This window comes from Pipra filicauda, unplaced genomic scaffold (assembly GCF_003945595.2).
Source record: "Pipra filicauda isolate LSUMZ 115617 unplaced genomic scaffold, ASM394559v2 scaffold45_size4122338_pilon, whole genome shotgun sequence".
NCBI classification, from domain to species: Eukaryota; Metazoa; Chordata; class Aves; order Passeriformes; family Pipridae; genus Pipra; species Pipra filicauda.
In genome coordinates this window covers 4,010,940-4,032,457 of record NW_024104598.1, presented here as the reverse complement: position 1 = coordinate 4,032,457, position 21,518 = coordinate 4,010,940, and the positions used below count along the sequence as shown (strand labels likewise).

Here is a 21,518-nt window from a genome sequence, read left to right as displayed (position 1 = left end):
GGTGGGATCCCCCGCCTCGCCGGGCTCCCAGAGCACCCCCTCAAGACTGGGACGCCCCGTTCCCAGCGCTGCCTTAATGTCCCGCATCACCCGGGTGGGTTTGGGGTGAGCGGGACCCCTCCGTGGCCTCCGAGCCCCGGCATTGCACCTTCGGGAGAATGGGAGACCCAGGAGGGCCCCCAAACCGGCCGGGGGGTTCATTGTCCCCCCTCGAGCGGCTCCGTCCTCATTTTTCCACCCGCTGCCTTGGCTGCGATGACAAAGAGGCCATTTATAGCCGCTCGTCGCTGTTGGAAGGGGTAATCCCTTCCTTCCAAACGTTCCCATTCCTTTCCAACCCTCCCCATCCCATCCCAACACTTTTTCAGCCGGTGCTTCTCTACTGTAAAAAAAAAAAATAAATTCCTTCCTCCTCCCGCCCTTGGCCAGAGCCGGGATGGATTCCGGGATGCTCCGCAGGGATGAGCCGGAGGGGCAGGTGCCCCACGGTTCGGCTTCGTGCCCAATTGCTCCCGGGTTTTCCCCTCGCTGACCCCCGGGGGCTGCTCGGGAAGCACAAAGCGGCAGGGAATATTTGCCCGGCGAAAACTTAAGCCGTAGCGTTCCTGGTGGGACTGACCTCGCCCAGCCCGTTTTGCCCTAAAAAAAATGGGAAGGAAACGGGGTTTAGCGGCTATTGAGGGAGGAAAAGGCTTTTCCCGAGTGGGTCGGAGCGGCCCCCGGGGGCTGGCGAAGCCTCTCGGCTGGAAACCCCAAAGTTTCCGACCGGAGCGGGAGGATGATCCTGCAAATTTTCGGGCCTTTGTGGTAAAATCGGGAAATCGGGATAATGCGAACGAGCGAGGCAGGAAATGAGGCGGCTGAACGTCGCCTCGGAGGGAGGGGGGGACACCGGGGGCTGCCGGGTCCCGGCTCCCCGCGGGGTCCTCCTTGGTGGGAAAGGGGCAGAGTGTGCCCCGTGTGCCTGCGGCTGTCCCCGAGGGGTTATCCCGTTATCCCAGACCTGTGTTCCCGCTGTTATCCCTGCGGCTGTGCCCGAGGGCTTGTCCCTGGGGGCTGCCCTGTGTTCCCGTTATCTCCGAGCCACTGCTCTGTGTTCCCAGTTATCCAGAGGGGCTGTCCCCAAGCTGCTACCCCATGTCCCTGTGGTTATCCCATGCCTCCAGTGTTTGGAAGGGCCGTGTCCGGCCTCTTGTCGGGATCAGCAGCCTCGGGTGGGTGGGGGGGAAATGGCGTGGGATCACCATCCCTGTGGATGACTAGCTGGGAAAACCATGGATCGGGGTCCCTCCGGATGTCGGGGTGCAGCGGCACGAGGGTGAGCCGGGCTCTTCCTGCAGGGAGGATGCACAGCAGTGCCGTGTGCCGGGGTGTTTGCAGGTGCTGAACCTGGCAGGTGCCTATCCTTGCTCTCCCCACCTCCTCCCTACGTGTCCTGCATCCCAGCCCGCCCCTCGGGATGCTCCAAGGGGAAGCTCCAAGGGGAAGCCACGGGGTTTGCTGTGGAAGCGAGGAGATGCCCGGCCCCAGCTCCGGCTCTGGGGGAGAGCAGGGTCTGTGGGAGGTGGGGAGGGAGATGGGAAGGTGCCCGTAGGACGAGGATGGCACAGGGGGATCCTGGCTTGGGAAATGCCTGGTGCTCCAGCAGCGTTTGCCACGGGCCTGGTGATGGCTCTGGGCTGCCGTGTGCCGTGGGGAACACGGGCACCTTCTCTAGCTGGGCTGTGGAGAGGTGGGTGATTCCCCAGGGAAAGCTGGGCCTCGCCAGGGTTGGACCCAGCTGTCTGGGACAGGACTCCAGGGAGACGCTGCTCCTTGCACTGGGATTTTCCAGTGGGTGCCTGAAACCAGGGTGAAGGTGTGGCAAAGCCAGAGCTCTGGTCCCACTGAGCCTCTTTGGACACGAGGTGATGGAAAAGGGGTCAAATGGAGGCTGGGGAAGGGTTTGGCCATGCACAGAGGGACCCTTATCCTGCTGCTGCCGGGGAGGGAGAGCCAGGGAGTGGTTTAGTTGGAAAACTGTCAAATGGAGTGGAAAAAAAAAAAGGAGGAATAACAGATATAAACGGTGGTGGGGGGTCGGGGGTGTGGGGGGGGTGAACAAGACAGCTTGGGGCGAGGGTTTAAGGGTGAGTTTTGGGGGAGAGCATCACCCCAAGGGTCTGTGCACCAAAAGGAGTTTGGAGATGACTCTTGGATTTGGCCACTGTGAGCCAGGGCTCGTCTGTGCCGGGGGTGCTGCCTGGTTAATTACGAAGGAAAAAGGTTAATTACTCATTAAAGTGAGTGTCAGCGAGCAGCTGGACGCTCTGGAAGCTGCAGGTGCAAGGGCACGAGGCTTTTAGGTGGCTCTGGGGGGTGTAAAGAGGGGAAGATCCAGCCAAGTGGGGTTGGGAGCACAACGAAGGCACAGGGGGGAATTATCCCGGGGGTCTCCGTGTCCCCTCAGCCCAGCCGGTGGTGACACGTGGAGCTGGAGCATCCAGGGGCTCAGCTGGGAGCTGTGCTGGTCCCTGCTAAAGCACCCCCCTCCTTCCCTGATCTTCTCCAAGCAGATAATTACCCTCCTCTGCCTAATTGAACACACGGATTCCTCATCGGAAATAATGAGGCCATTACGGTGCTCTCCCGGCTGGAAACAGCTCCGAGCCAATGGGGTGGAAACGCTGGTGCACCAGGTGGAAAGGGGAGGAAAAAGGATTGGGGAAAAAAAAAAGACAGCAGAAGAAGGAAAAAAATTATAATGAAACCCTAAAGTGGCTCTTAGTGTGGAGGTGTGGGGCTGGGATTCAGCAAGGGGCGGGGGGGTGTTGGCGGTGCTGGAGCTGGGTTTTGGGAGGCTTTTGGGATTGAGGGAGCATAGGATGGGTGCTGGGGGTGCTGGAGCCAGTTCGTGGATGAAACGGGGCTGTCTGGGGTGGAAAACTCAGCCAGGCCTCTCTCTGCCTGCTGGACATGGCATGATCTGGGGCCGGGGAAGTGGGAACAGGGATACCCCTCTGCCATGGTCCAGAGGGCTCCCAAAACTCCTGCTCCCCCCAGATGGGATGGATGCTCTGTGCCCTGTCCTCAAGGGACCCGTTCTCGGGGTTGCCACACACAGGGAAAGCAAGAGGGAGAAGGTTTGGGGTGACACTCAGGTGTGTGTCCCCGAGCTGTGGGGGGAAAACGTGTCCCTTTGGGATCTGTCTTGGCAGATCCTTTGATTTTAATTGGAAGTTTGGAGCACCACAATCTGCCGTGGGGTTCATTCCTTTGGTCTGGGATGCTGGGAGCAGGTAGGAAAGGAAGAGGATGAGAAGAGCCCTTTGAAGAAGAAGGGCAGCGGGGTTTGTGAGGCAGCTGCTTTCCTTTCTCCTGGCATTGCCCCACTCTCCTATCCCTGTTGGGAAAGGCTGTTTTCCCTGGCTGGACCTGCCTTGGCACAGGGTCCCAGTGCCAGGTTAGAAGCCCCTAGGGCTGGTGGGGATAAACCAGGTGCTGGTTGGAACAGGCTGGAAAGCTGGAAGTGGGATGGCAACCCCACAGGCAATGCAGAGCTCGGAGGCTGGAATGTTGTTGGGATGAAACACACCCTAAAATTCCCAGCATTTCACAGGGACCTTCTCCAGAGGTGGCATCCCAGGAAGGAAAATCTTTGTGCTCAGTGCTGTGAGTGAGCATCATCCCTGTTGTTGGGAGGGGGCAGGGTCCTGTGGAAGTTGCTCCAGCTCACTTCGGGGCACTGGATGCATAGTGAAGGAAATGGGGGAGATCTGGGGGTTTTCGATGCCCAGGAGGGATTTGGGACCCTGAGCCAAGTGTGGAAGTGTCGGGGCCACCTCTCCTGGCAGGTGTTTGTCAGCCTGAGGGGTCTTATGGCAGCTCCTTTGCCAGCCAGAGCAATTCCAAATGAATTTCCATTGCTCCAGCTGAGAGGGCTGTCATGGAGCAGGCAACACCGCTGGCAGCTCCAGGATTTCTTCCCGGTGGGCAGCACCGTGTTTTTGTGGCACTGGAAGGGGGGGTTTGTGATATTGATTCCTTGCTGGCTAATTATAATCACCTAATATCTAGTTAGGAGGTTTGTGCGGGGATGCTCCCGCTCCGAGGCTGTGCCTGCGCCGCAAAAATTTTGGGAATGAAATCTGTGGGTTCCCCAAAGGCGCTGCCACTTCTGCCACCTCTGCTGCAGCTGTGTCTGGGTGTAAGTGTCACCTCGCTCCCCCGTCGCAGGGCTTGGAAAGGGGCCAGGAGAAACCCCGGCTCCGAAAGCCGATGGAAGAAAGGGGCTGTGTTTTCGGGGCTGGGGAGGAGGAGGAGGAGGAGGTGGGAGGCAGGAGGTGGGGTGTGAAAGGCTCTCTGTGCTTCCCGGCGCAGCACAGGGGGTTTGGAGCTGGGTTATGGGGCTGTGGTAACGGGGAGTCGCTTCTGCCCTGGGAGGCATCTCCCATGTGGGTCCCTCACGCCCGTGGCCTCATCCCAAGGATGAGCATCCTGGCCCTGGCTCCCTGTCTGGAGGCTGCTGTGACTCAGAGGTGGTTCCTGCGATGGTCTGTGCCTCCTGCCCCCTCCTTGCTGCTCCCAAAGCATCAGCCTCGCTCCAGGGAAGGGCTTTTAGTGCTTCCATTCTCTCCCTGAGCATCTCCATCCTGCAGCCAGCGGGTCCCTGCTCGTCCTCAGGCCTTCCCCGGTCCCTCGCCTGTCCTTTCTGGTCCCTGAGGGAGCCTGGCCGAGGGAATGGATGCAGCAGTGCTCCTGTGCATTCCTGTGGGATGCTGGGTACAGCTTATGGGCTGTGAGGATGCTGGGAGGAACTGGAACACTTCCAGTTCCTTGCCTTCTTCCTCCTCTTCTCCTCCCCCTGGCCCACTCCTGCAGGGCTGTGGTTCAGACCAAAGGGACTCTGGTTTTTTGGGAGCTCGTTGGCACAAGGTGCTGCCCTTCCCCACCCCTTATCCCAATGGCACTGCTTCCCTGGTTCCCAGTTCCCCACAGCCTGACCAGCAGTTGGGTGTTTGACTCAGGCCACCCTTCACTTTCCTCTTTGATGCTTAAATTGCCAGGGAATGAAGGTTGGCATGGAAGCCTGGAAGCTTTTCCAGGGGCTTTGCTGGTGCTTTCGCTCCTCCCGGGATGTGGGAGCCCCTCGGAAGGGATGGGGGCTGAGCAGGGGGCTTGTGGCTTTGGGTCCAAGGATGAGCCTGCCCAGCCTGGATTACCTCGTGGCTTTTCCCCCCTTTGCTCTAGTTTATATCCAACAATCTTCCCCCAGTTCTCTCCTCCAGTGCCTTGCAGCTGGGCCCAGTCCCAGCACGGTGCCTGGAGGAGAATGAGGTGAGGTGTTCACATCCAGGCATCCCTGTGGATGCAGCCAGGGATGGTGCTGGCAAATCCCACGGGAGGCAGGCTTATCTCCTCCAAGGCTGGGAGAGACTCCCTGTGTGGGTACCACAGAGCCAGGGCTGCATCCCACCCCCGGGCAGGTCCCTTGGGAGCGTTGAACTCCTCGTGGCCGTGATTAATCCACAGAGCAGCATGGGGGGAATGATGTCTGTGGAGCAGCAGCGTCTGCAGCCTCAGCACAGCCAGGGAGCGGCTTTAATTCCACTGCCTGTGGCGGCAGGAGCATCCTAGGAGTGATGGGGAGTCTGGGAGTGGAGGAGATGAGTGCTGGCTCCAGTCCTGCCTGCTCCCCATCACCCTCCTCGCGGAGGGAGGAAGGATGCAGGGATGGAGCCGGGTGGGGGAGCTGCCAGGAGCCGGTCGGGGCTGCCAGCGGCTGAAGAATGGCCGAGAGCAGAAGAAGGGGCTTTAGAGCTTAATTTCCTGTCCCTGCCGTGGGGATGGGATTTGTGCTGCCATCTCCAAGGAGACACCGGCTGTGCAGCCACTGGAATACTAATGGCGTGGGAGGCGTGTGGTGGGGGGCTCCGGGCATTCCGAGCCCCTCCTCGGCTGTGGCAGCTGCTGAGGCTGTTCCAGTCTGAGAGGTGGGAGGCCCCACGACTTGCTGATGGGGGGAAGGAGGGTGTGGAGGGATGGGGACGTCGCACCAGACCCTTGGGAGGGGGTCGGTGACCCCTTTTCTGCGATGCCCGTGGCCGGGGTCGCTGCTCGGTGCATCTGAGGCTCCCCCTCATTGCCGTATGGGGGTGGCTGGTTTTTGGGGGGGGGGGGCTCACAGGTGCTCGTGGCGGTGGCTTTGGGACAGCCACCTCTCCGAGCATTGCCTGGAGGTTCCCTCTCTTGCGGGTTGAACCGTGGGGCCGAGCCGTCCACCGGCAGCGCTGGTTGAACCACCGACTCCCTCCGTCCCACCGGGTTTTGGGGCGGCAGACAAAGAGGACGTGCCCTCCCCCCCCAAATAACTAACGTCTTTTCCAAGTCTGCACCATTCTTTTGGGGGGAGGGGGCTGGTTTAAAATTCCCTGCCCAAGGAAAAGGGGCGGGAGCTGCGGGGGGCAGTCGGAGGTTGGGGATAATCAGCACAGCGCACGGTGACAAAGCCGCCGGGGCCGGGAGCGAGGGCTCGGCGTTAACGCGGGGCTGGGGGGGGAAGGTGGTTTTTGGGGGGATCATGTCTGGGGGTTCGGGGCCGGTGTGCTCTGGGCAGAGCTGTGGGATGCTGCGGGAGAGCTGGGGGCTGGAGGGGCAGGGAGCTGGGATGCATCCCTGAGGATGGGTGGGGAGTGAGACCCTCGGGAGCTTATCCCGGCATCTCTTAACGTAAAGGACCGGGAGCTGCGGGGGGGGTGTGTGTAATTAAACTTGCTGCTGAGCTGCTGCAAAGCTGCTCAGTGCAAATGTAATGAGGAGAATCGCAGCCAGAGCCCCCCAGCGTCACCCCCCTTTCCGTGTCCCGGTCCCCTGGGAGCAGCGGGCGGTGCCAGCGCCTGCCCTTCCCAGTGCCAGGGAGAGGGGTGTCCCCGAGAGAGGAGCGGTGCTGGGGCGGGGGGCCGTGCTCTGACCCCTCCTCTGCTCCCACCCAGATGGCGAGAGGCCGGGGGAGGTGACGGATCCTGGCAGGAGGCCGGCGGCAGCCCCGGCGCGGCGCAGGAAAGCCGAGGATTCCAGCGAGAGCCGCGAGGAGGATCCGATGGTAACAGGGAGCGGAGCGCGGGGTGGGAACGGGAATGTGGAGGTCACCGGTCCAAGAGCAGAGTGCTCCGAGCCTTGTCCAGCTGAGGGGATCCGAGGACTGGGAGGGTACAGCCTCTGGTTCTGCCCATCAGCCCTCACGGTGGATAAAACCCCCCAGTATCCCACTGAACTGGGTGGGATATCCCACCAGCTCTCCCATACCCTGCTCCACGTGCCTCTGCCCTGTCACTAGGCTCCCCCTGAGAAGGGTCTGGCTTCGTCTGCTCTGCAATTCCAGCTTTGCTGGGCGAAACCACCTTCTCCTGTGTCCTCTGCTCCATCCTGCCAACCTCTATCCTGGACTGGGGAGCCCCGGACTGGGCCCAGTACACCCCAAGTGGAGCTTCCAAGCAGAGGCTGGAGGGGGGATCTCTCCTTGCCTACGGCCCAGGAGGCACTTGGAATTGTAGCCACGAAGACACCCTGCTGTCCATTCATCCCCCAACGTGTCACCAAGCCCCTGCCCGACCAGTTGTCACCTAAAGGCCTCAGGGCAGGGCAGCCAGGTGGGAAGGTGGGAGGGGAAAGCCATGGGGTGTCCCCTGCCCCATCCCAACGCTGCTGAGCTGCTGCTCCTCAGAAATGGGGGACAGAGGGACAAAGGGGGAGCCCGAGGTGCCTGGAGGAGGCCCAGGCTGATGCTGGGTGAGGATGGAGGGCACAGCAGGAATCACATCTCAGCTTTTCCTGGGAGGAGGGCGAATCCTTCCAGTGAGTGTGGCACAAAAACCTCCCTTGGAACATTTTCCAAGGGCACCGCTCCCTCCTCCGAGACATTAATGAGTTTATTTAGGCACTTGGCTAATTATTTCCCTGGCTGTAGAAGAGGAGGATGCTCTGGGTGGGGCTGAGGAAGAGGAGGATGCTCTGGAGGGGCTCCAGAAGTGCCTGGCTCTTCCTTGCCACCTGTCACCCTCTCAGCAAGCTGGGGGTAGGTGAATGCTCACTTAATCCCTCTAAATTACAAGACACAAGCAATGGGATTAACCTAATCCCCTTTAAAGGAAGAGAGGGAGTGGAGAGACATCCTGCTTCCACTGCTCAGGACACAGAGATCACCTCTGCTCTTTTGGAGATGGAGTCCAAAATGTTCCATTTCCAGCAGCCCCTCAGACCAGACAAACATTTTAGATGGACAGAAAACTCGCTGTTTTGGAGAAGTTTCGGCAGAGGAAGGGAAACAAGCAGAGCTGGAGCATTTTGAAACTGCTGCCTGGGACACCTTGCCAATATTTTTGTGCCTCCTCCTGCTTTCCTTTGCTGTGAGCTGTGAAATGTTTCACCTTGGTTTGGCCATGCTCAACATCCAAAGTGAGATGTTTAGATCATAAAATCCCGGAATGGTTTGGGTTGGAAGGGACTTTAGAGCCCATCCAGTTCCACCCCCCTCCTATGGGCAGGGACACCTTCCACTAAACCAGGTTGCTCCATCCAGCCTGGCCTTGGACACTTCCAGGAATGGGGCAGCCACAAATTCTCTGGGCAGCCTGTGCCAGGGCCTCACCACAGATGGTATGGAGACTTCCTGCACCACGGCCAGGCTGGCCCTGACCCCCCATCTCACCTCTCCCCCTGCTTCCTTGGCAGAACGATGGGCAGGATGTGGATGGCTGGTTTTCCAGAGGCCAACATTCCGACCGAGCCGCCACCCACCCCAAACTCAACCTGACCAAGCAAGCTTTGCCCTGGAACGAGCAGGTAGGTGGACAGGGAGCAGCCAAGGAGGTGCTGGAGGAGGGGGAGGGACCCCCTGCTCACCTCCCTCTCTTTTCCCACAGTACAAGGGGAGGGCAAACTTGCACGTCTTCGAGGACTGGTGCGGTGGGGCCGTGAGGCACCTGAGGAAGAACCTCCATTTCCCGCTCTTTCCCCACGTGAGTCCCAGGCCAGGCCATGATGGGTCGGAGGGAGGGGCCCACCCACCCCTCCCTGGCTGCTGCTGGGTCTCCACTGGTCCTCGAGACCTTTGCTTGCGGGGTTCGGTGATTCCAAGCAGAGCAGGGATGGAAGGTGGTGATGGGACCTCCACGTCCCCTCTGTGCCAGGAGGTGGGAGGGACCCCAGGCTGGCACAGAGGAGGTGGGCTGGGTGGTGTGGGAGCGAGGCATGGAGTGTCCATGGCTCCCTGCCTGCCTCCTCCGCAGACCCGCACCACGGTGAAGAAGCTGGCGGTGTCACCCAAGTGGAAGAACTACGGGCTGAGGATTTTTGGCTACATCCACCCCTTCAAGGATGGTGAGTGGTGGAGCTTGGCCTTTCCCTCCCGTGCAGTGATGTGGAAAAGCTGCCTCCTTCCTCCTTCTTGAGCCACGTGAGGACGGAAAGGCTTTTGGAGACAGTCCTCAAACCGTGGCTCCCAGGGTTTTTTGGGAACAAAGACCCTTTTCCCTGGTTGTGTTGAAGGGAGGTGATGAAGCCCTGCTCCCATCCAGGACAGAGCCATCATGTGGGATTGGGTGTGGCTCCATCCCTTCTGTCCGTCCATCCATCCATCCATCCATCCATCCCAGTTTCCCCATCTCCCCACGAGGCGCTGGGACTGAGCCCATGCCACCAGAGTCCCTGTGTCCCTCCGTGCCAACCCTCTCCTTGGCTCTCCGCAGGGGATTTCCAGTTTTCTGTGGCATCGGATGACAACTCGGAGTTCTGGCTCAGCTCTGACGACAGCCCCTCCAATTCCCGGCTGGCTGCATTCGTGGGCAAGGTCTGTGCTGTCGGTGTCACCTCCCTGCCTTTCCCTGCTCCAGGGGAAAGGGAATGCCGGGCTATTTCAGCCCAGCCCCTTCCCTGCCCCTGGCCAAGCCTGGTTTGGCTTCCAAAGGACCATCTGCCCCTTGGTCCTATCCTGGCTGGAGCTGCCAAAGACCAGCTTATGTCCCAGAATAAGAGATTTAATGTTTGCTCCTGCATTTTCCTGGTGTCAGCTCCTACAATGGGAAGCTGGTGGGCTTTGGGGTGGTGTCCTGGTGCTCTCACGCTGCTCCTTCCTTCCCAGCTTGGCACTGAGTGGACGGCGCCGGGAGAGTTCACCAAATTCAGCTCCCAAGTCTCCAAGCCCCTGCGGTGAGTGTGTCCTTGCTCCCGCTGCCCATCCCATGGGGATGGAATCGGGCAGATGGGATTGCTGGCTCTGAGCACTGGCTGCTCCCTGGGAGGAGCCTCTGGCCGTGGTCCCTTCCCAAAAGGCATATGGGGGCTGGGCTGGGCCCCAAATCCATGGTTTGAAGGTGCTGGGGGCTGCAAATGACAAGGAGGAGACCACCTGATGTCCTCCCTGATCTCCTGAAGCTCCTCAGCTCTCCAGGAAGGTTCACTCACCTGTGGGCAGGACAGGGAGGGTGTCCCAGGATGTCCCCTCTGACAGGGCTCCCTGAGGGGACGTGACCTCTGTGTCCCCTCCCCTGCAGCCTCATGTCCTCCCGGCGCTACTACTTTGAGCTGCTCCACAAGCAGGACGACCGGGGCTCGGACCACGTGGAAGTTGGGGTGAGTAAATTCCAGGACTGATCCTGTCAAGAGCCAGTGCCAGGGCTTTTCCTGGTGTGCGTTAAAGTGCTTTATGCTGGAGCAAAGCCACGATTTTCCCCCTCCTGTGGCTGCCAGAGGCAGTGTTGCTGACTGTTTCCCTGCCTATTCCAGCCTGTGCTGGAACACATGAGCTGCTGTTCTCCTTTCCTCCTGGTGGGAGTTGAGGACCCTGCTGTCCCTCCCCTGTGCTCCCATCACGGATGCCAAGGGAGCAGCCCCTTTGCTGCAGGCTCCAGCAGTGACGGGACTCCCAGTGTCGTGTGGCCATTCCCATCCCTGATCCCTCCTCCTTGGCCTCTGCCGGAGGGCTGGCAGAGGGGGGAGGTCCCTGTGGGCTGAGCCCATTCCCGTGGGCAAGGAGATCAGGAGCAGGCAGGTCCCACCTTGCTGGCTGCATCCCGGGGTCAGCGGTGGGGGAGGTGGCCGAGATGATCGAGCACGTCCCTGTTTTCTTTTTTTCCCCTTAGGAATACCATGAGTTTCAAATCTGAGCTTGCCTGCCTTGGCAGCGCAGCCCTGGCAAAGCCTGGAGCGTGTGTCAGGGGTTGGGGCTGGTGGGAGGGGAAGATGTTGGCTCGTTAGCAAAGGTTTCTTTTCTCCCAAGAACTCATTAATCACTGGAGTCAAACCGGTGCCAGCAAAGCATCGGGGAGGCCGACAACACCCCTTCCTCGCTGGCTGCCTCCCTCCTCCCCATCTCCTCCATCCCGATAAGATCTGCATTTCTTGGGGGGGAAAACAAATAATGGGGAAAACAAATAGACGAGGGGGGGGGGGAGATGTTTTCGAGATGGGATGTTTTTGCTGGAGGGAGGGAGCGAAGCCTTTCAGCCGTGCAGATAAACCTCTCAGCTGTGCACAAAGAGACAACAAACAGCATCCACAACAAAAGCAGGACCCTGATGTGTCTCTCCCCGGGGGTATTGAAGGGCTTGTCCCGACAAAGGCTCCAGACTGGCTTTTAAAATGCTGGAGTTAAATCAGGGCAGTCGGCTCTGAAGACCCTCTTCAATCAAGCCTTTATGAAGCACTGGAGTGAGGAGAGGTGTCCTTCCATGGGTGGCCGTGTAGCAATCCCAGAGGGAAGCGACATGAGCCTGTATCCCGCCCCCGGGAGCCTTCCCCCCACACAGGGATTCCTGCTAATCCCAAACCCCTTTGGGTAACGGCAGGCAATGGGGCAGGATCAGTCCTCTCCCTTGTTCCTCCTCTGCAGGGAAGTGTCTGAAGGCTGTGGACAGGGAGGACCCACCCTGACATGCCAGGGATGGGCAGCTGCATCCCGCCCCCCCCCGCCACCCTCCCGCTCATTCCCCGTCTCCTTTTATTTTTCCCCAGTGGCGAGTTTTCCTCCCCAGCTTGAAGTTTGAGGTGATCGACTCCTCCTACATCTCTCTGTACACAGGTAAGGGCCGGGTGCCTCCTGCAGCCACAGCCAGCAAGCTTTCCAGGGGCTGGATGTGCTGGAAGCTGGGAGAGATGGCACCAGAGCCTGGAGCCTGGGAAATTGGATCCTGGAGGGAGATCTCAGCTTCTGAACCACCTCCCCCACCCCGAGCTTTTGCGGAGTGTAAGGAGGGATGCAAGGGCTGTGGTGGGCAGGGTTGATGCTGGAAGCAAGCTGAGACTCCTAAAAACGGGATGTGGAGGCAACACACCATGGAAGCACAGCCCTGCCAGTGCTCCAGCTTCATCCCAGCTGCCAAGATCCCACTGGCTCCCGGGCCTGGCCCTGAGTTATGAGGAGCTGTCACGTAATTGGGGATGGATGGTGCAAGGTTTAATTAAATCTATAGATCTTCTGCTTCCTGCCCTCGCCCTGGCAGCGGGAAAGGGCTTGATGGATGGGTCCTGCCCCGGCGCTCCGAGTGGTCATCATTCCTGCTCTGGAAGGTGTCAATAAGGAGGAGAGGGCAGGCAGGACCCATGGGGAAAAGAGGGATGAGGGGTGCTGGTGGTGCTGATGCAAGTGCCCGTGAGATGGATAACGTGCAGATAAATCCCCCTCTCCAACCGCTGTCCGTCAGCACTGGCTCTTTCTGCTTCTCTTTCCTGCTTCCCAGTTCCTGTGGATCCAGCAGCACCCTGGGGTGAAGCCAGGTCACTCATGGGGAGCCCATCCCTGTGGTGTGGGGGCTGCCAGCAGCAGGCACAGTTCCTTCCCTCCTTCCTTCCTTTGTTCCTTCCTTCGTGCTTTTCCAGGGGCTCCAGCCCAGCTTCAGCCAGCTGTAGGAGGACATTTGGGAAGCCTTTCCCCGCCCCAGGCAGGAGAAATTGGGGCTCAGGGAGGGGGCTCCTGCTTCCCCATGGCTCTGCAGCAGGCAGGGCTTCCTGGGAAGGGAGCAGCCATGGGAGGCAGCTTGGAGCACGGCCAAGGTGACCGGAGCAGGGTGAGCTCCCGTGGGAGCCTGAGGGCTGGTTGATGGCTGAGGGTGACATGGCACCCTCGTCCCTGGAGAGGAGGCAAAGCAGCTCATGTTGCAGTTACCTGCACCTCTGCAGGGAAGGGCATCCGTGGTTGAATCCCTGTGTCCTTGGGGGTTAAAGCCTGGAGCGTTCCCTTGTTTTTGGGGCTGGGTGGCCTGGCTGGGATCAGGCTGTGCCCTTGTCCTCGTTAGCTGATGCAATAATCATTAGGCTGATTAGTCACAGGGTCTGTGAGATGCCTGGGAGGGCAGCATCGGCTTCCCCGGGAGCAGGAGGAATCCACAGTGCTCCCAACCCTCTTGGTGGGAGCGCTGGAGAGATTGGGAAGGGCCACCGTGGAGGACGCTCCCGTTGTGCCCCTGGAGCTCAGCCCCTGCCCTCTCCCGCAGATGAGTCGTCCCTGAAGATGAACCACGTGGAGCACATCCCGCAGACCTTGGCCAGCCACAGCGGGAGCCACCTCTGGGAGGCCCAGCAGGACGAGCACGGGGCCGACATGCTCAAGTCTGACCCCAGGGACACCTTCTTCCTCAGTAAGTGCCTGGGAAGGGATCCTTGCTGATTCCTGGGGGCTCAGGGGAGGAAAAAGGCAGGACCTGGGTGCCACGAGTACTTGGATCATTGCTCTGCCCATCTCTTGGGCGGAGGTGTCTGCTGGGCTCCGTGGGGGGCTCGTTGGAGCAGCTTGGGCACGGCTTGGGAATGAGCTGCACCCACTTCTCCGCAGCCCCTGCCATTGAGGCCTCCCGTGTGGAGAACGTGCTGGTGCCCTGTGCCTACAGCCCCACCTACGTGGTGAAGGATTTCCCCATCGCCCGCTACCAGGGCCTGCAGTTCGTGAGTGTCTCCCTGCGGCGGGGACGGGTCACACTCCCACGGGGACACGCCAGGGCCCAGGGCAGGGGTGTTTCCAGCTGCTTAAAATCCAGGAGAAAGTGTTCCTCGCTGGAGGGCCGGGCTGAGCTTCCCCAGCCTGGCCTGAGAGGGTTGGAGTTAAAGCCCTGTGGGGTGTTTGAGGTGTTGGGGGACCACGGTGGTGGCCTTGGGTCCCCGACTCGGGGTGACACAGCACGGTTGCCTCCCCAGGTCTACCTCTCATTCGTGTACCCCAACGACTACACACGCCTCACTCACATGGAGACAGAGAACAAGTGCTTCTACAGGGAATCCCCCCTCTACCTGGAAAAGTAGGTGCTCTGGACCGGAATTTCGGGGTGGTACACGGAGGGGGCTGGTGTCAACAGCACTGAGATGATGCGTCCTCAGCTGTGTGTCCCCAAGCCCTGTCCCTCGTGGAAGGGCTGCCCCAGGCTGGCTCTTTCCCCATCTCCCAGGCACGTAGCAGCTTGAGCGCTGGCAGTGCTCCCAGATTTGGGAACCCCAGCTCCCTTGGCAGCCGGCGCGCTCCTCCCTTCCCGCCGGGCCCTCACCTTCCCTCTCCGTCCCCAGGTTTGGGTTCTATAAGTACATGAAGATGGATGAGGAGGAGGAGGATCCGCGGCACCGAGCGTTTCTCTTCCTCAGCCCCGACAGTGAGTCACCCCCCACCCACCCCCGGCCGTGGGATTGCCGGGCACGGGGCCGAGCTCCCAGCAGCCCATCCACTCGGAGCTGCACCTCATTGGGATCATCCAGCAGTGCTGGGGGCTCCAGGAGGGCAGGACTGTGTGGAGCAGCATCCCTCTGAGCATCCCTCCGAGCATCCTGCCTGGCTTGGCCACAGAGCACTGTGGGATGTGGGAAGCAGGACACTTGGTTGGGATTTGCTCTCTCTGCTCCCCCAAAGCTGTGTACCCACATCTCTGGGGTTGGCCTGGGCAGTGGGCAGCAGGGGCTGGACCCAGTGTGGAGTCTGGGGGTGTCCGTGGAGCCTGGGGGTGCTCGTGGAGAAGCCAGAGGCTGTTCAGAGCCTGCCTTGGTTAGTTGGCAGCTTGGCAAAGCCCTGGCAGGTCGGGTTTGCTCCCAGATGAAGTAGGATTGGTGCCAAGATGCAGCTGAGGTTTGGGGAGGGTAACAGGCATCCCCTGGTAGCCCCAGTGGGTATCCCCTGGTGCCCCCAGCTCTGGTCCCCTCACCTCAGCCACTCGTAGGTTCCTCTCCTGCTGGGAACAAGCTCTGCCTCCTTGTCTTGGCCTCAGGGTGTTTATCTCTGCCTTCGCTCCCCAGATTTCCTCGAGGATGATGAGGAGGAAGGAGTGGACAGCCCTGAGCCCACAGACCCCCCTCCTGAGGCCAAGGAGCAGAGCTTTGGGCCGGCACCCGGAGCCAAAGGGAAGGATCCCCTGCCGGTCACCGGGGATTACGGAGACGACCTGGACTACTACAGCTTCCGACGGAAGCGGGGCCGGGCACGGGCCGAAGTGGGCACCCCTGGGCAGCTGGGGATGTGGAGCACCTCCAGCCCACCGGTGTCCCTCCAGGATCCCCGTGGCCAGGAGGATGCCACGCCGGAACGAGGCCCGGGACGGGCACTCCGTTGGCTGCCCCAGGAGCCCGGCGGGGACGAGGAGGATGAGCTGGGGCTGCCAGCATCTCCAAAGCACGGCGGGGCCCTGAGCCTCCAGCCCCACCTCTCCATGCCTATCTTTGGTGGCAAAGCCAAAACGCCGGGTCCCAGCAGGCCGGCGGCTCCCAGCGAGGACAAGAAGCCCCGGAAAGCCCAGGAGAAGGTCTATGTGACCCGGCTGCAGCCCGGGAAGCGCAAAGCCCCCGCCCAGGAGCCAGCCTTCCCCGGCATCTTCCTGCACCCAAAGCCTCTGAAGAGAGTCCACCTCCGCTCCAGGACCCCTCAGAAGCATCCCATTCCCCTCGGCAAGCTCCGAGCCGTCCCCGGCCGCCGGAGCCCCTGGCTCCTGAGCAACATCTCCAAGGAGAGGGACCCTGCCAGGCGGAAAGGTAGCAGGAGGTGGGATCGGCCGCCCAAGCAGCGGGCACTGCCCGGCCTCCTCGCCCTGGGGACTGAGGGGCTCTTCAGCAGGGAGACCCACGAAGACACAACCCCTGCCCCGGGCAGGACAGCGCCCACCGCCGATTACAACTCCTCCGAGGGGACGCGGGTGACATCCTTCCTGAAGATGTCGGAAACAACGGCGTCGCAGCAGGAGGAGGGAAAGGGCCAGGAGGAGGAGGAGGAGGAGGAGGAGGAAGAGGTGTCTGACTACTCCTACGAGGCGGGGGAGCTGCAGCAGGGCTGGCTGGAGGACTCCATCAACTGGCAGCGGACGTTCAGCGTCAGCTCCGTGGACTTCGAGCTGCTGCGCTCCGACTGGAACGACCTGCGCTGCAATGTGTCGGGCAACCTGCAGCTGAGCGAGAGCGAGGTGGTGGACGTGGTGGCCCAGTACATGGAGAGGCTCAACGAGAAGAACGGAGGGTAGGGAGGGAGCGGGGTGCCAGCAGGAGTTTGGGGGGCCGAGCCTGCGCCCCGCCAGGCTGGGCGGTGGGTCCTGGATCAGGGGAAGCGGAGCTCAGGGTGACGGGGATTTCGAGGTTTCTCCTTTCCCTGTAGCATCTACACCCTCCTGAGGATCATCAACGTGGAGAAGCGCCGGGATACAGCCCGGGGCAACCGGTACCTGCTGGAGCTGGAGCTGTCGGAGCGGGGCCAGCGCACGGTGAGGCTCTCCGAGTACGTCTACGTCCTCCTGCACCAGGGCAAGCAGGACGACAGCGCCGAGGCCAACCCCGACGGGCTGGCCCTGGGGGCCACCGAGCCCCAGCCCAGTGCCTGGAGCATCCTCTATGGAAAACCCGTCCTGTGCCGGCCCCTGCGGCTCAGCTGGAGGCAGGACGTCACGGTGCACTTCGTGGTGCCGGGTAGGTGGCAGCAGGACGAGGTTTGCCCGGGGAAGGGGGTGCTCTGGGAACCCCCCCCGCCGTGAGCCTGAGGGCCGTGTCTCTGGCAGTGAAGAACCAAGCCCGGTGGGTCCAGCAGTTCATCTCGGACATGGCCGGCCTCTACGGGGCTACGAGGGACGCCAACTTCAACGTCATCCTGGTGGACTTCGACAGCGAGGACATGGATGTGGAGAAGGCCCTGCAGGACGCCCGGCTGCCCCGGTAACCCCCCGCACGGGTCCTGGCCCGCAGCCTCGGGGGGTCTGCAGGGCTCCCCATGGTGGGACAGGTGCTCACACAACCTGCTGCTCCCTCCCCACGCGCACAGCTCCTTCCCTCTTCCTCGTTTTTGGGCATTCAAGCTAGTTTTCCACACGGAGTTGGGGATTCAGGAGCCTGTGACTCTGCAGGGGGACCCTTGGTGTGAGCTGTAGCACCTGGCCCTTACTGAGAAGGCCCCCTGCCCACGCTGGTGGTCCCTGTCCCCCTCCTGGCTGTGTCCCCGTCTGTCTCCAGTGCTACCTGCCCTGTCCTCTCTCCCCAGGTTCCAGTACCTGCGGCGCACTGGGAATTTCGAGCGCTCAGCTGGGCTCCAGGCCGGTGTGGACATGGTGGAGGTGAGCGGGGACAGGGACCAGCTCTGGCAGTGGCTTCTCTCCTGGGGCTGTTGTGCCTTGATCCCCCCCACCTGTGTCTCACCCTCCCATAGGATGAGCACAGCATCGTGTTCCTCTGTGACCTGCACATCCATTTCCCACCCAACATCCTGGACAGCATCCGGAAGCACTGCGTGGAAGGGAAGCTGGCCTATGCACCCATCGTCATGAGGCTGAGCTGTGGCAGCTCCCCCCGGGAGCCCAACGGTGTGTTGATCCTCACCCAGGACCCCTTTCCAGCCAGGAAACATCCCCTGCCCGCCCAAGGGCGCTGCAGTGCAGGGTTTGGATACAGCCGGGCTCGGATGTGGGGGAGAACGGGATTGCTTTGCTCGGGCAAGGTGGGATTCAAGCCCAAGGGTGCTCGAGGCGTGCTGGGTGTGATGCCCCTCAAAACTGGGCTGTCACCCAGAGCACCCCTTCGGGAGGTGGCAGTGAAGGGGATGGACTCGCAGTGGGAAGAGGGCTTGGGATGGGGAATCCCCATGGCTCCCAGGTGCTGGGGAGAGCCCAGAGGGGATGGTGCGGGCATTTGGGGGTCCCCTCCACCTCTCACCTCGTTGCTCCCCCCACCTCCAGGCTACTGGGAGGTGAATGGTTTTGGCCTCTTCGGCATCTACAAGTCGGACTTTGACCGCGTGGGAGGGATGAACACGGAGGAGTTCCGGGACCGCTGGGGCGGGGAGGACTGGGAGCTCCTGGACAGGTGAGCGTGGGGGTCCTGCAACCCCTGAGCCCCCAGGAAGCAGGGTCAGCCATCCGTGGGCCACATCCCTCTGTCCATCCATCCCTGAGTCCCGTCCCTCTGTCCATCCGTCCCTGAGTCCCGTCCCTCTGTCCATCCGTCCCTGAGCCCCGTCCCTCTGTCCATCCATCCCCTGAGCCCCATCCCTCTGTCCATCCATCCCCTGAGCCCCGTCCCTCTGTCCATCCATCCCCTGAGCCCCGTCCGTCTGTCCCTCCATGCCCTGAGCCCCGTCCCTCTGTCCATCCATCCCCTGAGCCCCGTCCCTCTGTCCATCCATCCCCTGAGCCCCGTCCCTCTGTCCATCCATGCCCTGAGCCCCGTCCGTCTGTCCCTCCATGCCCTGAGCCCCGTCCGTCTGTCCCTCCATGCCCTGAGCCCCGTCCGTCTGTCCCTCCATGCCCTGAGCCCCGTCCGTCTGTCCCTCCATGCCCTGAGCCCCGTCCGTCTGTCCCTCCATGCCCTGAGCCCCGTCCGTCTGTCCCTCCATGCCCTGAGCCTCGTCCCTCTGTCCATCCATCTCCTGATCCCCGTCCCTCCGTTCCTCCATGCCCTGAGCCCCGTCCATCCGTCCCTGAGCCCCGTCCATCCGTCCCTGAGCCCCGTCCCTCCGTCCATCCGTCCCTGAGCCCCTTCCCTCCGTCCCTGAGCCCCTTCCCTCCGTCCCTGAGCCCCTTCCCTCCGTCCCTGAGCCCCTTCCCTCCGTCCCTGAGCCCCGTCCATCCGTCCCTGAGCCCCGTCCATCCGTCCATCTGTCCCTGAGCACTGTCCCTCTGTCCATCCGTCTCCTGAGCCCCGTCCCTCCGTCCATCCGTCTCCTGAGCCCCATCCCTCCATCCATCCGTCTCCTGAGCCCCATCCCTCCATCCATCCATGCCCTGAGCCCCGTCCATCCATCTCTTGAGCCCCATCCCTCCATCCATCCATGCCCTGAGCCCCGTCCATCCATCTCTGAGCCCCATCCCTCTGTCCGTCCCTCCCTGAGCCCTGTCCCTCTGTCTATCCATGCCCTGAGCCGCATCCCTCCGTCCGTCCATCCCTGAGCCCCGTCCCTCCGTCCCTGAGCCCCGTCCCTCCGTCCCTGAGCCCCGTCCCTCCATCCACAGGGTGCTCCAGAGTGGGCTGGAGGTGGAGCGCTTGCGCCTCAGGAACTTTTACCACTACTACCACTCCAAGCGCGGCATGTGGAACGCCCGCAGCAAGAAGCCCTCCAAGGAATAGCCCCCGAGCCTGGCCCGTAGCCAAAAAACCCCGGTGCCCCCCTGTCCCCGACTGCCACACCCTGGTGCCGGCACGGAGGGTGCCCCAGCACCCACTGCAGTTATCCTGGGGAAGGGGGAGCGGGGAGGGCCGAGGTGGGTGGTGTTTGTTTTCTTAAGGGTCTAATTTCTTAGTCAGCAACGAATTTATTAACTCCTTTGTGCCAGGATGGCAGGTCCCAGGGGGGCTGGGCCAGGTCCCAAGGGGCTGTGCTGGGTCCTGGGAGGCTGTGCCAGACTGGGGATGATGGAAGTGGAATAGTGGCACCCAGGATCCCCACTGGAGCTCACTTTGCAGCCCCTTTCCTGTTGTTGTCCCTCCCAAAATACCAAGTACCTCGTCCCTATGTCAGGCTGGGGAGCTGAGCTTTGGGGGAGCTGCCGGTACCCACAGGTATGAGGGGGCTCTGAACCCACTGGGGCTACCCTAATGCTCCTGCTCCCCTTCCAGGACCTGTGGAACCCCTGTGGAGGGAAGGAGGGTCTGGCTGTGCCCTGCATTTGGGGACACGATGTGGGTGGGGGGCAGAGCCCCAGGGGAGGCTGGGCTGGGGTGGGGATAGGGCAGAGCCTGCAGCAGGTACGGGCAGATGACGTTTCCAAGCTAATTTCTGTGAAATTATAAGGTAGGAAGCTGTTTTCAGGAAGTTTTGTCTGTTTGGGTTTGGTTTTTTTTTATTCTTAAAAAAATAAAATCAATGTCTTGGCTGGGATTTCCCTCTGCTCCATCATCCCCACACCTGGGCAGGGTTGCCGGTTGGCCTCTGTCCCTTGGTCCCTAAGGGTCCCCTCCCCGTGGTGAGAGCAGGCAGCAGCGTTCTGTGCTGGGAGGAGGAGGAGGAGAAGGAGGAGGAGGCACCCTCTTTAATGCCCAGCCGCATGCCTGGGCTTGCTGAGCCTCCACCCCACACCTGGGCTCCACCCGGGCAGCCTCCGGCACCCCACAGGCTCCATGGGGGGCTGCCCTGGGCAGGGCAGCCAGGGGGGAGCCATGAGTGGCTCCGTGTGCTCCTGCCTACTCTGGCACACTTGTCCGTGCCCGCCAGTGCCCCAGCTCTGCGCTGGTGCTTCCCCGTGGCCGTGCCTGGCTGTGGTGGCACCTCGGGGATTCTGTTGTGTCCCGCCTACCAAGGGCTCCAAGTCACCCTGTCCCCCCAGATCCCCTGGGCTGCTCCCCTGGGAGAGCTGAAACAGCCTCGGAGTGTCCCCCCGAGTGTTTCATTCCCCCACATCCCCCGGGCTCGCTCGGAGCATCCCCAGAGTCTGGGGTGAGGGTGGACATGGGGGGCTCAGCCACCCACGTGCCATCAGCAAACAGCTGCGGTCTGTGGGCTTTTTATTCCAGATTCGGTCCCTTTGGCCCCAGGATCTGCCAGGAGGGGACTGTCCCGGCAGGCAGCGGTTGTTTCTCCCCTCTCCTTGCCCTGCTCCCTGCTTTTTCCAGCACTTTGGAAGCGCTTTGTTGTGGGTGAGGGCTGTGCCTGCTGCGCCGGGAGCTGGTCTGTGGCTGGGCGAGAGCGGGTGGCCCCATGGCCCCCCAGGCCACCAGTTGCATCCCAAAACCTGCCTGGCCTTAGGCACAGCTTTTCCAGCAGCTTCCCAACTGGGAGAGCTCCAAAAGCCACCAGCACCGGAGCGGGCACTAGGCCCAGCCAAAGCCAGAGCTGCCACTGGTGCTGGGAGGGACTGGTGGCACCAGTGCCATCCCCACTGATGCTGGGGACGATTTGGGGCCGGCTGATGGTGTCTGCTTGGGGCAGGGCCAGCAGCACAGCGCCGGAGGGTTTGTTTCTCAGGTGGTGGCTGAGCTGTGGCTATGGGATGACACAGGGATCATGGGGATTGCAGGAGCCACAGGGAGCCTCTCCTGGGCTGGGTCTTGAAGCCCCAGGTGACAGCGGGGTGCAGGCAGGTCCCCACTCCTGGAGGATCAGCCCTGGCTCT

At 61.6% G+C, this 21,518-nt stretch overlaps 1 protein-coding gene across 1 annotated transcript; it reads left to right on the top strand.

The window, feature by feature from the left end:
• Positions 1 to 6,961: 6,961 nt before the first annotated feature.
• On the top strand, positions 6,962 to 20,287 carry B4GALNT4 (beta-1,4-N-acetyl-galactosaminyltransferase 4; the record flags this gene model as incomplete). Its single annotated transcript, XM_039386015.1, has 19 exons — positions 6,962 to 7,081; positions 8,710 to 8,820; positions 8,901 to 8,996; positions 9,267 to 9,357; positions 9,726 to 9,826; positions 10,118 to 10,185; positions 10,530 to 10,608; positions 11,989 to 12,055; positions 13,467 to 13,610; positions 13,805 to 13,914; positions 14,164 to 14,264; positions 14,527 to 14,609; positions 15,244 to 16,450; positions 16,586 to 16,893; positions 16,983 to 17,136; positions 17,459 to 17,531; positions 17,624 to 17,777; positions 18,150 to 18,276; positions 19,422 to 20,287. Coding segments are annotated over 19 exons (3,309 nt in total), but the record flags the coding sequence as incomplete, so codon positions are not given.
• Positions 20,288 to 21,518: the final 1,231 nt, after the last annotated feature.